This window comes from Sinohyriopsis cumingii, chromosome 8 (assembly GCF_028554795.1).
Source record: "Sinohyriopsis cumingii isolate HCF-2022 chromosome 8, ASM2855479v2, whole genome shotgun sequence".
Classification (NCBI taxonomy): domain Eukaryota; kingdom Metazoa; phylum Mollusca; class Bivalvia; order Unionida; family Unionidae; genus Sinohyriopsis; species Sinohyriopsis cumingii.
Genome location: NC_142968.1, coordinates 33,902,690 through 33,917,358, shown reverse-complemented (window position 1 = coordinate 33,917,358; position 14,669 = coordinate 33,902,690). Strand labels below are relative to the sequence as shown.

At 33.5% G+C, this 14,669-nt stretch overlaps 1 protein-coding gene across 8 annotated transcripts; it reads left to right on the top strand.

Moving 5' to 3' along the window:
- The first annotated feature begins 191 nt into the window (after positions 1-191).
- On the top strand, positions 192-12,275 carry LOC149793268 (uncharacterized). 8 transcript variants are annotated; one of them, XM_089967248.1, is made up of 7 exons: positions 192-315; positions 3,609-3,935; positions 5,295-5,609; positions 7,757-7,819; positions 8,457-8,552; positions 9,698-10,495; positions 11,502-12,275. In XM_089967248.1, exons 2-7 carry the CDS (start codon positions 3,749-3,751, stop codon positions 11,729-11,731), a joined length of 1,689 nt encoding a protein of 562 aa, XP_089823374.1. In that variant the 5' UTR covers positions 192-315; positions 3,609-3,748; the 3' UTR covers positions 11,732-12,275. The 8 variants fall into 8 exon arrangements, with proteins under 8 accessions (XP_089823374.1, XP_089823373.1, XP_089823372.1 ...); XM_089967247.1 differs by lacking the exon at positions 192-315 and adding an exon at positions 2,348-2,586 and having other exon boundaries at positions 5,295-5,486; positions 7,757-7,804; XM_089967246.1 differs by lacking the exon at positions 192-315 and adding an exon at positions 2,348-2,586 and having other exon boundaries at positions 5,295-5,486.
- Positions 12,276-14,669: the final 2,394 nt, after the last annotated feature.

Below are 14,669 nucleotides of genomic sequence, written 5' to 3'. Positions count from 1 at the left end.
ACATGTTTGGTGTGTTACACCTTGTTTTTAAAATATGATACTTATGTTGTAGGTAAGCTTCAAGCCAATCATTTTCCTTCTGAAAATGTTGCACACGTTCTTTAAAATGGATTTGAAATACCATTGTGTAAAAACGATCATATTTTGTATTGTGTAATGTGTTATATGGTGCATCTTGAGTGATGTACCAAACATTTAAATTTTTGCCATTTATTCTTTCCAGATTGTGTTACCTTTTGTACCTCAGCGAGTACTGACTGCTGCTGGAAGCATTTGTCGACTAAGTAAAGTTACTGAAAACATACTTAATTTAAGGTATGCAAAAATTATGTGAAACCTCCATTAGACTGCAATACAGTTGTTTCAGATGACGCAAACGGTGTGCCTATTGCATGTTTCCACCAATTCTAAACATCAGTGTCAAATTAATATACAAAGTAACGCTTTGTACGTCATTGACTTCAAATATAAAAATGTATTGATGCGTCAAGAAATGTAAAAATTTGTTTTGTATCTTCTACGTGTAAATACATTGTCCTATGTACCATGCATAATTTCCTTTCCTTTCTAATTCCTACTTTCGCCGGTCATCCATTGTTACGTGTAGTTTTATCTTTCTCTTCTGTCGCATTAAACGCATTGTATTGACCTTGACTGTGTGACGAATATATTATACAATACTTTAGTTAGTAAAGGTTAGTATGAACAATGTACCAATTCTACGCACATTTTCCTGACAGCCACATTTAAAATCTAAATCGTTATTTATTTCCAACGCTTTTCGTATCGTATGTAGCAAGTAAATACAGATAACCTATAATTAAATTCAGAATCAGCGCTTGCCTTAAAAAGTATGTTTATACGAGAATGTCGGATAAAACAAAACATATTTCTCTGAATTCGTGGTAATTTTGATGTTTATTTATTACATACTGTACAAAGCGAATATTAATTCGAAATACATATTGATTATGATTCAATAACACATCTGTTTTGAAGGGAAAAATCTTTATCTTTGGATCTATTTTCGTAACTGAACACCTCAAAAGTATCAATCTAACTGATTTTAGTACATGTGACTTGTAATATCAAGTAGTCTGATTGAATATTACAACATTATTTCGTATACCAAATAAGTAATTATTTGTGACGGTCATAACCATGCACATTCTTGTGTAAATCTATGTCAGATTAATATCTTTCCTGTTCCATATAAACTATTAGTTGTTGAAAGTCATTATATCATTGCATTGCGTATACGGAGGATATATATTTCATTGTCACGTTCCTTTATTAAAATGTATATTATTAAGGCATAATTCTCTGTAATGTGACGCTGAACAATGCCTAACATTAATTGCTGTTAATTGGAGGACTATTTTATTTTCGCTCTCTTTTCTCCTCCCCCCCCCCACACACGCACGCACACGCACAATTAATTAATTTCACTTAAATGAAAAGAGAAACATTCCTTCATTGTGTTGCAAACTGTGGCCTAGTGGTTAGATCGTCCACTTCGGATGCGGGTTCGGACAACAGCCGAGTCACACCAAAGACTTATACAAATGGTACTAACAGCCGCTTCATTAGGCGCTCAGCATTAAGATGTTAGCGTTAGGACTGTTTGGCGTAGTGTCGGGAGAATGTGAATGGGTGTTACATCATGTTACGTATCTGCGGCATAATGATCCAGTGGTATACACCATTATTAACTGCCTCACTGCAGACAGCGTAGTATTGTGACTTTTATTTCGGTTGAAGCTACGTTAATAATCAAAATCACACGCATTTACAACAAAATGGGTTTGTTCCCTCCAAAGTACATACAATACGCATGCCATAAATAAGAGAAACACGATACGTAAAATATAAATGATACCAAGAAATATTATTTGGATTGCATTGTGTCCTTGCACACACTCAGCTCAATCGAAATTACGTAAATACTCCTGGTTTGAACAACACCTAAACTGATTGGTTTCAGTGAATCATATAGGAGGGGATGGGTTACATAAAATGCTTCTCAGTCCACGATAGTGAGTAAAGAAGCTTAGACCTCAGGGTACCAGCCTGAATCATGTCCTCGTGTTTGGCTATCTTTTATCTAATCTCTAAATGTTTCCTTATTTTGTCTTTGTTTTATAAACACCCAAATATCATATACACTAAAACGAAAATGTAATTTCTTTAACTCATCAAACTTCATGTATATCATAGTTTCATCAGTTATTATTACTAGAACTCTGCTTAAGTCTTACTATTTCAGTGTTATCAGGTTCTCTCATAACTACGAGCGGATAAAGGGTGTAGAAAAGGATTTCCTATAGAACGATAAGATCCAAGTATTATAACTGCCTGTGATACTGCATTGGAAGAAAGTACGAAATGTGTTGATGTATCACCTACGAAGATGTACACACTATTTTTTGTCATACTCATTTTCCCATTGGCTAAGAGCACGTATGATGCCTTAGACAATCATTAGTCATGACTGCATAGAACACACTGCACTGTAGTGCAAAGTCATGGATGTTGTGACCATGTTATCGCTTTGCCTCATTTTCTGTGGAAAAGATCACGCTAAAGGTGAGTTAAAATGACAGATGTGGTAGCAAATTCGAGTGTTTCATGAAAAATTTATACATTTTCAGTATTCTTAGAGCAAGAAGTAACTAGCATTGTTCATCGAAATATTTAAGCATAAAATAAATAATAATTGAGACAAGCATCATTTTATTAATTCAAATATGTTATGGTTATTTATACAAACCTTGCTCATTAACTTTACCTATTGTAAACTAGCAATGATAGAATGTACTCCCAAACATCCTCATAAATATGGTCTAATAAATACTCATGCAAAATTGAAAGCCTATTTTAATATTGCTTTGGTTTGGAATACATGATAACGCAAACGTTCAAATGTAGACTGGTGCATTATGACAAGCACAATTGATTTAAACATTGACATTTTTTTTCTTCTCACAAATCTATGTAACCCCGCTATATTTATCTGTCTGGCTGTCCGTCAATTAACCATATGTCCAAAACTGAGATGATAAATTCAATGAATGAAATATCCCAGATAATCCTGACAAAAAAAACAACTAAATTTGTCTCAAGACTTCATCGTTCCTTCACAATCGTACATAAAGAAAGAATTCCTTTTTGAAAGCAAATTGATAATATGTATGTATGTATGCATATATGTACAAATAATGTTCGAAGGTTGTTGTTGTTGTTGTTGTTGTAGGTTTTAACGCCATTTTTCAGCATACGATAGGCTATACATGGCGGCCACTATTAATGGTGGAGGAAGAACCCGAGAAAACCACGGAAAAAACGTCGACCCACGAGAAGCTACTGACAAGCTTTCTCACTACCCTCATTTTCTAACTCCGAGACTCGATCCGCCACAGACAGAGGTGAGATGGCAGTGATCCGTAACGGAGAGCGCTTTAGACCACTCGGGACCCCATGCTCGAAGGTAAAAATGTGTGCATATCGAACCTGCTTTTCTTGAAGACGATGTTACTTAACATTTATAAACTTAATATAAATATCACGTTTCATGTATGTCTTACACGATCCATCGTTCATCCTTGCAGATTTGAATCCGACGACAATTGTCCATGGAAATAATGCTACTGTTTATATTGATATATCTAAAACGGATGGAAAAACACTTTTGGAAATCAACTTCTCTGGTTACACTAGTAATCAACATTTCACTAATGTGGTACTCTACATGCCAGTGAAGGGCCAAAAAGGGAACATATCTATCAACAATAATTATACAGGTCGAATTGAGAGCGTCGTAAATAGCAATGGTCATTTCAGTTTTCTGCTACTAAATGTCATGTTTAATGACAGTGGAAATTATACAGTAAAGGAAAATTCCAATGTGAATGGGTATACAAGTGTTCTTGTCGCTCGTAAGTATTCATATTACCTTCGTGTCATATCAAATGGAGAGTAAATGTATATCTATCTATAGAAGACATACATACATAAGCATAGATACGTGTATTTAAGTGGCTAGCAATCTTCTTTTATATATGGCGAATAGCAATCCTTTCAAGTGCACTGGATCCAGCAAGGGATCACGTGTGTAGGGGATTGATTAAGATAAATGCAATAAACTGACAATGAACAGTGAGAAACTAAAATCTATGTAGCCTGAGCGCTTTCGACTACTTAATAACCTGTAAACTGATGAGCCCTAACGACATCTGTTATTTTACGTAAGTGCAAATGATATCCGGATATTTCATTAGTATAGTAGTCATAGGAATTATTTAAAAGAAAATGTGCCGGCTGCTAAAGATAATTTTATTTGTTTATGATTGTCCCTTTCTAGTTCTTTTGGATGAAACCTCATGGGTTCAAAAGTCTAAGGCGGCGTGTCCAGTAAGCTTCCAGTAAGGAACCGACACATTTTCTTTTAAATAATTTTCTAAATATGCAGCTGTCGGTATGGCTCATCAATTTCTAGGTCAATACAAATATTTCCAGTATGAGCAACAAGCTGAAATAAACTAGTTGAAACACAATACAGTTAAAAGGTTGAATTCCTCTAGAAATGGCCATGTAAATGCCCGCACAAAATAAACGTTGTTCTGTTTTATTTGTTTGTCTTGTCTGTGTTTTATTTTTGCCGTTGAAAAAGACTCACTAAGAATCCAAAACGTTCATGCTAGCTAGATACTGATTTGCTACTATATATATATATATATATATATATATATATATATATATATATATATATATATATATATATATATATATATATATATATGTGTGTGTGTGTGTGTGTGTATAATATATATATATATATATATATATATGTGTGTGTGTGTGTGTGTGTGTGTGTGTGTCTCAAAATTACTTTTTCACAAAGACAGAATAAATAATCTTAGTTGCTGATAAAAGAATGAATATGTTCTATAAAAGTAATGAACTCAAACAGAGCTACATGATCGAATCACGAAATAAAGGACAAATAAGAGATAATATGCATGTATTACGTCGAATACTTCGTCTATTGGGTTCTAGTGTATAGTAATTGATTATAAATAACTCCGGTTGGTCAGCATGTTAACGTATCAGGCACACGTGACGGCAACTACCCAGAAACTCAACATTTAATTTTATCTAGATTGTATGTATTTTTAATTTAAAATATATTTAATATATATTCATCATCATACACATAATCCACGCTATATCATGTTATTTGTACTTTAGTTTTTATACAAATTTCATGCCTCTGTTTCATTAATTTTGATTTGCAGGTCACGTATTTGTGGCACGACTTGGGGAACCAATCACACTTTCATTCATAATTTATGAGGACAACACGCCTTCGGTAAGGGTTGATAATCCCAATTCCAAAGTGAGCCAACCAGTCGTAATGTATAATTCGACTAACGACAGCTGCACATATACAAATTTTGGATCAGGGGAAAATAAAAATATTCACAACTGTATGTTGAGAAAAGGAGAATTTTCGTTCTCATTTCCCGAAATCGAATGGCTACATAAAGGCTCATATTTCGCTTGGAATCACAAAGGTCGCCTTCTGGATTCTTTGTTTCTCGACATTCAAGGTATTTTTATTCCATACCAATTGATGTACATATTATCTCATTATACAGAATGTTGTTTATATATTATTGTTGGACTTGAATTAAAACAACAGTTTCCGAGGAGGTTGTTGATATAATATTCATATCAAAATATAGGCGCCAAATATTAATGATCTCTGTACTCGACACGTTTGAGTAGAAAATGGGAACCATTATAAAGAGGCTATTTACTTGAAACGAGTTTATAACGATTATTGTATCGAGTGGTTGAAAAACAATTTGTATTGTATGAAATCTATCCATTATTCAATCGGATCAAGTAAAATTTCTTTTTAATTTATGATCAAACCTTTTTGCTTCCAACATGTACAACAGACTGAAAATTAACACATTACTTACCTTATCCCGTGAGGTAATATAATCGATTTACTGTTATGTTCTTGTTTTGTACATATTCGTACAGAAAACACCAGTAGTACGTATCATAATTCTCCTAAGTAATTCATTGCAAAACAGTACAAGAAATAAAGAAAAATGTTCATGCGCCTTATCGGGTTTGAACTTGGTTTGTCACCATTCAAGGCGGCAATACTTAACACTCAAGTGGCGTATAACATTAGCTGCAGGTTATTGGACACAATGGTATTGAAGTTTGTGGGCGGTACTGTGCGAAAAAGTAATTATGGCATCATCTTCATTTAGTTTCAAACTTACAGTTTGAAATGCCAGAAATTTGCCGTATAACATACAATATACACAGTAATACCTCGTGCATTCGCGTTTCTGGATTCGTGAATTCACGGATTCGCGAAATTTTCATTGGTACCCTCTACGTACATATTTTCTTTATTTTATTGAATTGTACCTTTGTTATATGACTTCTGTGACATATGAAGTTTAACCAGTTTACCTTCCTGACAATGACAAAGAAAACGTCAGTCATTAAGTTTACAGTCCCATTCGTTACTTGGTTTTACCTTACTGTGAGTGCATAAGAAAACATCAGCCAATGATTTAGTATAGGAGTAATATTAGTATACTGTACTGTAAATGCGCTAGTGTGGCAAATACCCATTAGGCGATACTGTACTCTATTTTTACGTGAACCATTTATTTCTCTTTTTAAGGGTAATGTTTTATGCAAATTTTTAAATGAAATTAAAGTGCTTTGGGAGCATGATTTGGATCATATTTAGGGTTTATACCCTATAAATAAGCATGTATTGGCATTTTTAGTGACTTGTACCAAACATTTGCGATTTCTATTGATCCGCGATTGGTAATGGAACCTAACCTCGCGAATGGTCGAGGTATTACTGTAGTGATATTAGTTTCCATCGCAACATATGCAACATTTGCTCTAGAGAAAATACAAAAGCAGGATACATCACCCTCCGCCTGTATGATTTCATTAAACAATTACATCTTCAATTAATGAAAAATATTTACTATCGTTACCAGAATGACACCAACATTTATTGCTGTTTCTAATTCAAGAAAATGAAGATTATGTGTCGTGTCATTCCATAGCATCAGGAAAGAAATGTATTCACCTGTGAAATTTGCTTTTAGTTTTATCATTAAGTGTCCTTGAACAAATGTAATGTGAATACTGCGGTACAGATAGCTGCCTGTGAGATCTCTCTCTCTCTCTCTCTCTGTCTCTCTCTCTCTCTGTCTCTCGCTTTCTCTGTCTCTGTCTCTCTGTCTGTATCCCTGTCTCTCTCTCCCTCTCTCTCTCTCTTTGTCTTTCTGTCTTTATCTCTCTCTCCGTTTGCATAAAGATTTTTCATCCTTGGCAAACGTCCATCAGTTTAAGGGGTAGCATAGATGTTGAAGAAATACAATCTTGGTGAATACTGCGGTACAGATAGCTGCCTGTGAGATCTCTCTCACTCTGTATGTCTGTCTCTGTCTCTCTGTCTCTCTCTCTGTCTCTGTCTTTCTCTGTCTCTTTCTCTCTGTCTATCTCTCTGTCTGTGTGTCGTTCTCTGTCTCTCTGTCTCTGTCTCTCTCTGTCTCTATGTCTCTCTCTCTCTCTCCGTTTGCTTAAAGGTTTTTTCATCCTTGGCAAATGTCCATGAGTTTAAAGGGTAGCATAGATGTTGAAGAAATACAATCTTGTTGAAAGCCTATATAAAACCATGGATTTGTTTTTTATTGTACAGATAACAACCTGACTGGACATGTAGCGCCACCAAGGAGCTCAGATATAGGTACAGATAAGTTGTGTAAGAGAAATGTAAATTACTGAGTGGAATAACTTCGCGTCGTCCACCTAATAGTTGAAATAAATAAATAAATAAATAAAACAGATATTTCCATTTAAATAACAGATTTGTTCCGTTTTAGAACTTTACAAAGGATAATTGATACCTGTATCAAAAAGTATAGATATGTTACGTACAGTTTCCATGCAATATCGCACACAAACATATACTACTTCGAACAATGTTATTTATTTTGTTATTGTGTATTGTTTAATTTTCTAATCAATCATTGTCTACTAGCACTAACTGTAATTACCGATATAAATAGGGTTAACTGTATCAGTTAAATCACAATAATTAATTAGGCTGTATAGTATTTGTTATAAGGAACGATTTTCGTATGATCAATTAATCATCGAATCAATAAAAGAATTAGGTCAGATATGTTATGTATATATTTGTATGCATATATGTTTGTATATATGTATATGCATATTTATCTTAGTCTGACTATATTTTGTCTCCCTCGATCTATATGTACAAAGACTTTACATATATATGCTTGCATGTCTGTGTGCGTTTTTTTTTTCTTTTTTTCGTTGTGTTAAAATCTGACAAAGCAAGTCTGTAATCTTAGTGTACATTTATTTCATTCCAGATAAGGCAACATGGCTCATAATCACTGCACTAGTGATAACGATTTTCGCCGCTTGTCTGGTTGTTGTTGGTGTGTGGAAGCTTCGAATCAGAATAGGTTATAATATTTGTTGATTATACCACATTTTCGGCCTCAAAATGCATCCGTAAAAGAAGATAGTTTATTCATATTCTAAAGGTGAAATGTATTTTTTTAAATATTGCATCGACCCCCCATAATGTTTATAGAAAAAAACTGAAATATAGCATTTGTCGAAAGTATATGATCCTTATGGAATTTATAAACGTTTATGAAAACCTGTTCTCATATAAATTAACATAAACTGTAATATTCAGACCTTGGCATACAGTCCTATCCCAATGACTCACGTTTATCCGATAGTTATAGTGTGCAATTTTCCATAACAACCTTGTAGTGTTAATAACTATACTGCTTTGAACAATAAATAAACATTTGAACTAGATTGCACAATTTGATGTGAATTTAATTTACGTCAGAATATGTAGTACATACACGATATTGTTTTTTCAACGATTAAACATATTTAGTAAGATATTGTCCCTTTATCATAAATCACAGACTATGCATTTTATTTATTTGGTTTGTTTGCATAATAAAATTTGTTTGTAATAAATGAATTAATTTCTTTCGAGCTGTTTCCTAAATTGGAAAACAAAACATTTTAAAGTCTCTTCAATATTTGTATTTACTAATTTGGAAAGATAAAGAATTTCCATTGTCTCACAAGTTTAAATTGTGGAGGCAACTATTTGCTTAAATCTCCAGCATCATTATTTCATTAAATAATAATAATGAATTGAAATTAATAAATGAAGTAAAATAAAATAACTCACTACATCTACACAATCCAGTTAGTAATAATTTAAAAAAAAGGAAAGATCAAAGTATAGGTACTTGGACAAAATAATATATATCAAAAAGAAGGCAGCAACCTGGTTACAGTCCATGCTTTCTCGGCGTGTCTGGGGTTTAGACAAACTTTCAAACTGGTTTACACACACGTCATTAGCTGACAAAAGGCTTATACCACATTTTACTTCCGATTTAGTAGTGGCCACACCATCACAGTTACTCACCTTTTATACAGTATCAAGAAAATGGTTTAATCCTATTGTTGTATTTTTCCTCATATTCTTGTGAAACGTTTGCAAATTAAATACACAAAATATAGGTAGACGCTACATGATTCTGCACAATGTTTTACGTTTTATCATTTGCAGCACGAATGAGCATGATGCATAGCTTCTTCTACAGGAACGGAATTCAGACTATCGTTTACCGTTCGAGCAGTGCATTTATTCCCGAAGAAACTAGAACAGTTTCGACGAAAAACAATTCAAAGGATCGTACAGAGTTAAAGAGAAATAAATTCCAGGCCAGAGTCAAACTTAACGATCAAAATCTGTGCGTACGAGGGTTAGGCTGTGCAAAATCATCCGGTAATACAAGATGTAACTTGCATATTGATTCTAGTTTATCATCGGCTGAAACAATTCAATCCGAATCTGCTCATGGATATGACTATATACATGAATATGATGAACTGTCGAGTGCTTGTCAATCAAAACAACCATATATTCGTTCGAAGTTGTTAGACACGAAATCAATCGGAAGTACATCGCAATCTTCTTTTGAATACAGTTATGTTGTGCAGCGCAGATTTATGACTTTACGGCCACCTGCACCGGATCCTGTTGTAAAGAAGAAAAATAAACAACAAAATATAGTTGCCGATTCCTTCTATTCGTATAAGAAAGTTGACAAGAGATCGTTACCAAGACACGATCCATCAATTTTATTTGCCAAGAAAAACAGCCAAAGAACCATGGAGAGTCACCGTACAAGATCAAGCGATGAGCTAAGCCTCGATTTTGTTAACGTAATATCTCCTCCTAGTTTCGTCCAGCTAGAGAAACCTTTTGCAAAGAAAGCTGCGAATTTGCCGCAAAAGAGTAGGAAAGTCAAGTGCCTCAATTCAAAAGTCTTTGCGTGTAGGCCAGAGCCAACTCAGTTTCGAGGTTGGGTATTTTATATACATATTGATCCGTTTTGGATATTTTATCACATTTATAATTATTAAGTGCATCATTATATAACATACAGCTTATAAAACATTTCATCACTAACATTGTACACACTAAATGAAAAATATGGAGAGAGGATACATAGTTTTAAAGGTTGAAAACTTGAAGAGAGACAAGTTAAGATTTTTAAATCAGATTCTTAATCTTTTCAGGTAGTGGAAACTATCAATTATTCTTGTCTGCCTATGTTACAAAGATGAATTTACACGTAGCAGTCATACAATCGATGATAATTGTTGTACCGTATGCGAATATAAAATATATTTGATAAAACGTACGACGCGCGTCTTTAGTTGGCGTAAATGCTATTATAAGATTCGCTTCAATCTGTACCAAACTGCATTATAGGTTTCAAACAGAATGTATCCAAATATGATTGAAAGCATCAGCTTATCACGTCCTTCCAATATTAAAATAAACAACAACAAAAAAAAACGGCACGAATAACATAACATCTTTAATCTTTACTCATTCGACGGAATTTGTGCTAAGAGTTTTGCAGATATTCGTAAAAATTTATAACAGAACAAAACTTTCATCTACCTTCAGCTACCACTGTGGTAAATAAAATGATACCATTTAAAGGCCTTTTTAGCCAAAACGGAAACAACACTTTCCCCCAAAGTGATGACATTTGAGAGACACCATATCATTACAATAGACAACATAGCCAAAATCTCTTATCTCAAGAGATTCGGCTGATATGATTTTAATACATAAAGTCAGGAAAAGATAGAGTTCTTTACTTATATAAATAAGAAATTACCATCGCTTTTGTACTTGACTGTATCTTCGAAAAATATTTGTAAAATTAATAATCATTATCTTAGTCGCTAATTTCTGCAAAGAAATAATAAACACAAAATCTTTGACAAACTTTGCAATTTGAATTTGTTAATTCTTACTCTCTAATCCTAATCATTTTGTTTTACATCAACAGATTCTAAATCCAGAAGTGCGTCCCAGTGCTTGAGTGCTGACTATCCTCGAGATGATTATGACCACGCATATGCAATGGAAAGAATACATCGGAGAAGCTGGTCAAATGACGATCTGTATGGGGATCGGATTTTTAACACCAAAGACCCACGATCAAGGATGTTTTCAGCTAGTTCGTGTATGGATGAAGATTGTTATGATTACCTTAGCAACTCATCATTTAATACTTAAGGGAAAATACACATAATGAAGCAATGAAAATGGAGGAAAGAAGAGCGGGAATGATTTACTTTAGGCAATAAATGTTAAAGACATTTAAACAGTTTTGTTATTCGATTTGGTAGTGGAATACATTTGATGTTCTCACTCATATGGGCTAAATAGAAGGTACGAAAAAAAAAGAAAGAAAGAACGAAAGAAAGAAAGAAAGAAAGAAAGAAAGAAAGAAAGAAAGAAAGAAAAAAAAGAAAGAAAGAAAGAAAGAAACGGCAAGAGAGCAAATGAGAAAACGGAAGAGAGCAGCAATAAAAGCAATAAACACGTTCATTAAATTAATAAGTTAAATCAGTTGTTTTACGAAGCATGAGGAGTTTGGTCTATTTTGGAGTGTGGAAATAAACGAATTTAAATCGTTATTCAACACTTGAATTACCCATGTAATTTCAATAAATTATATTTCACATTACTGAATATTCAAAATATCTTTTATTGTGAGTTTGAATTCTTCACAGCCCATAATGCAAACAATAGCTTGTGTATTAAATTTAAAATTATATTTAGTCTTCGATGTTATATTCAACCTATAATAAAGTGTAAAGACATATTTGCTTTGGAGTATGATAATCGGCTATTTCATACTAATTTATACAAGTATCACTAATTTTGGATACTCTATCAGGGGCAGACGTCGACTGGTCATGTGAGGGTGAGGTAGCGTGAAAATAAATGAAAGCCAAACAATAAAAGTAATTCGTAGAGAATTTGTTTTCTCTGCAACTAAATGGTTAAAATTAAGATCTCACGCAGCTGTTTAGTCTCCCTCCACCCTGCAATGACTTTTATAGATTCGCCTCTGACTATTTCTCACTAGAAATTGTGTGTACAAAATTTCATCTATGTTTGAAAAGTTAAATGAGTTGTTAGATGAAAATCAGTAACACACACATGTATGTATATATGCATGTATGTCTGTATGTATGTATGTGTGTGAGTGTGTGTGTGCGTGCATGTGTGCACGCAGGCACGTACGCACGCACCTACGTGTAAACTCATCTTTGCTTATTATGCATACATACATACACACATACATACATACATACATACATACATACATACATACATACATACATACATACGTACGTATGTATGTATGTATGCATGTATGTATGTATGTATGTGTGTATGTATGTATGCATGATAAGCAAAGATGAGTTTCCACTTCTCAAATGGTATATTGCTCCTATATTCCCTATTGTATAAATTACTGTTTCGCCCCAAATGAAAAAAGTTGCAATTGTTTTTTATCACGAAGAGCAAAGAAAGCTGAATTTGGACTATGATGCAATAATTTTCCTCGGTAATAAACATATTCTGCTCAAATGGTACTATTGCTTGCATCGGGGGCTGTTAGACATTGATCCTCTTCGCTCAATTCTCCGTCTGTCCCCTCTGGGTTTAAATAATCGTACGCTCATCCAACCCAAGAAAGCCCATTGAGCACAATTTCGCAAAAGTTACTTGATATCGGCAAAAATATGTACGGATGACCAGATTAGATTGTCATGCCAATTACGCAAAATCGTTTTGTTTTTAAACTTAGGAACTTTAATTGGATTACGTCGTTTTTGCTTCATTAAATGATTGGTAGAGACAAATGTATGTGTCCCTTGTATGCATATACATAAGTATGTACATATGTACATATATAGAGATATAGGTATGTAGGTAAGTATATAGGTAGGTAAGTATATAGGTAGGCAAAACAATATACAAAAAATGTTTGTTATTTACATAACATTCGATATATAGAGAACAATACTTTCAAAAGTTTTCCCCGTTGGTAACCCTGACTATTAAAATGAACTTATATGCTTTAGGTAGTGTGAAAAGACAATTTAATTCCTTTTAGTTTGGCGTATGATTGATAGGTATCGTTTGGATTATAGAAGAAATATATTTACCTTATCTCAGTTCTGCGAATTCGCTTGGTCATTTCCACCTCCTTGACTATGAAGGTAAGAAGGAAACAAAAGCAGACAACATTTTTAATTTAATCTTTTTTTTACTTTATCATTCATTCATTGCACTTGCAGAAGCTGATATTGCTTACGGTGGAATCATTCCTTTTACCTATCTTATTAATTACTAATATTAATCTACTTTGTACTGATTCACAAATATGCAGACATTTGGATCAGCTGTTTTTTAGGTCATGTATAATTTCAACAAGGACAAGCCTTATTCTCTCTCGCTAATATGCAATAGCTGTAGATTGCCACCATAAAGACAAAATACGCATGATTATAGTATGATTTTTAATTGTGCTTGTTTAACTGACCAAAGTAAGTCGCAGGCATATAAAATGTCCTTTAAAATATTTCTTATTTATTTTTATTTCCACAAAACAATATTCACAAATAACAAAATCCCCCTCCCAGAGTCCAGATCCCACATCATGACGGAAACTGAACTATTTGTAAAATACACATTACATTTTGTCAACAGAGCAACCAAAGATATGCTTAAAGGACACACGATACTAATTATACGGAAGAACTGTGAACCAGTCTAGAAATGGGTAAACAAATAATAGAGTATTTACGGGTTTGGTGGTCTATAATTGGTTAATAATGAAAATTAAAATTTTAGTAAAAGTATCTTTTGAGAGCTTATCCTATATGTAATTTGAACAAATATAGATATATTTATACTGATGCAATTTTAGTATTTTTATAGGCTTGACTCAGGAGTACACAATAATGAAAGTAGCACCTGATTCATTTGGTGCAGAATCAATAACATGTATTATATGTACATGCAAATAAACAAAATGCCTCGGCTCATATGGTGTTCTCCACACATAAGCTTGCACCAAGGTTAGATGTGCATGGAGAATTATAAGTCTCATCATCAGCACCCAGAAATGTTAAGTTATTAAATTTTGAATATG

What these genes read in the sequence shown, in the direction of transcription:
- LOC149793268 (XM_089967242.1), top strand. Translation starts at nt 2,526, where the DNA reads ATGGATGTTGTGACCATGTTATCGCTTTGCCTCATTTTCTGTGGAAAA. An exon ending in TGGAAAAGATCACGCTAAAG is followed by an intron (nt 2,587 to 3,608) that starts GTGAGTTAAAAT and finishes TCATCCTTGCAG; the next exon opens with ATTTGAATCCGACGACAATT. An exon ending in TATAGGTACAGATAAGTTGT is followed by an intron (nt 7,820 to 8,456) that starts GTAAGAGAAATG and finishes ATTTCATTCCAG; the next exon opens with ATAAGGCAACATGGCTCATA.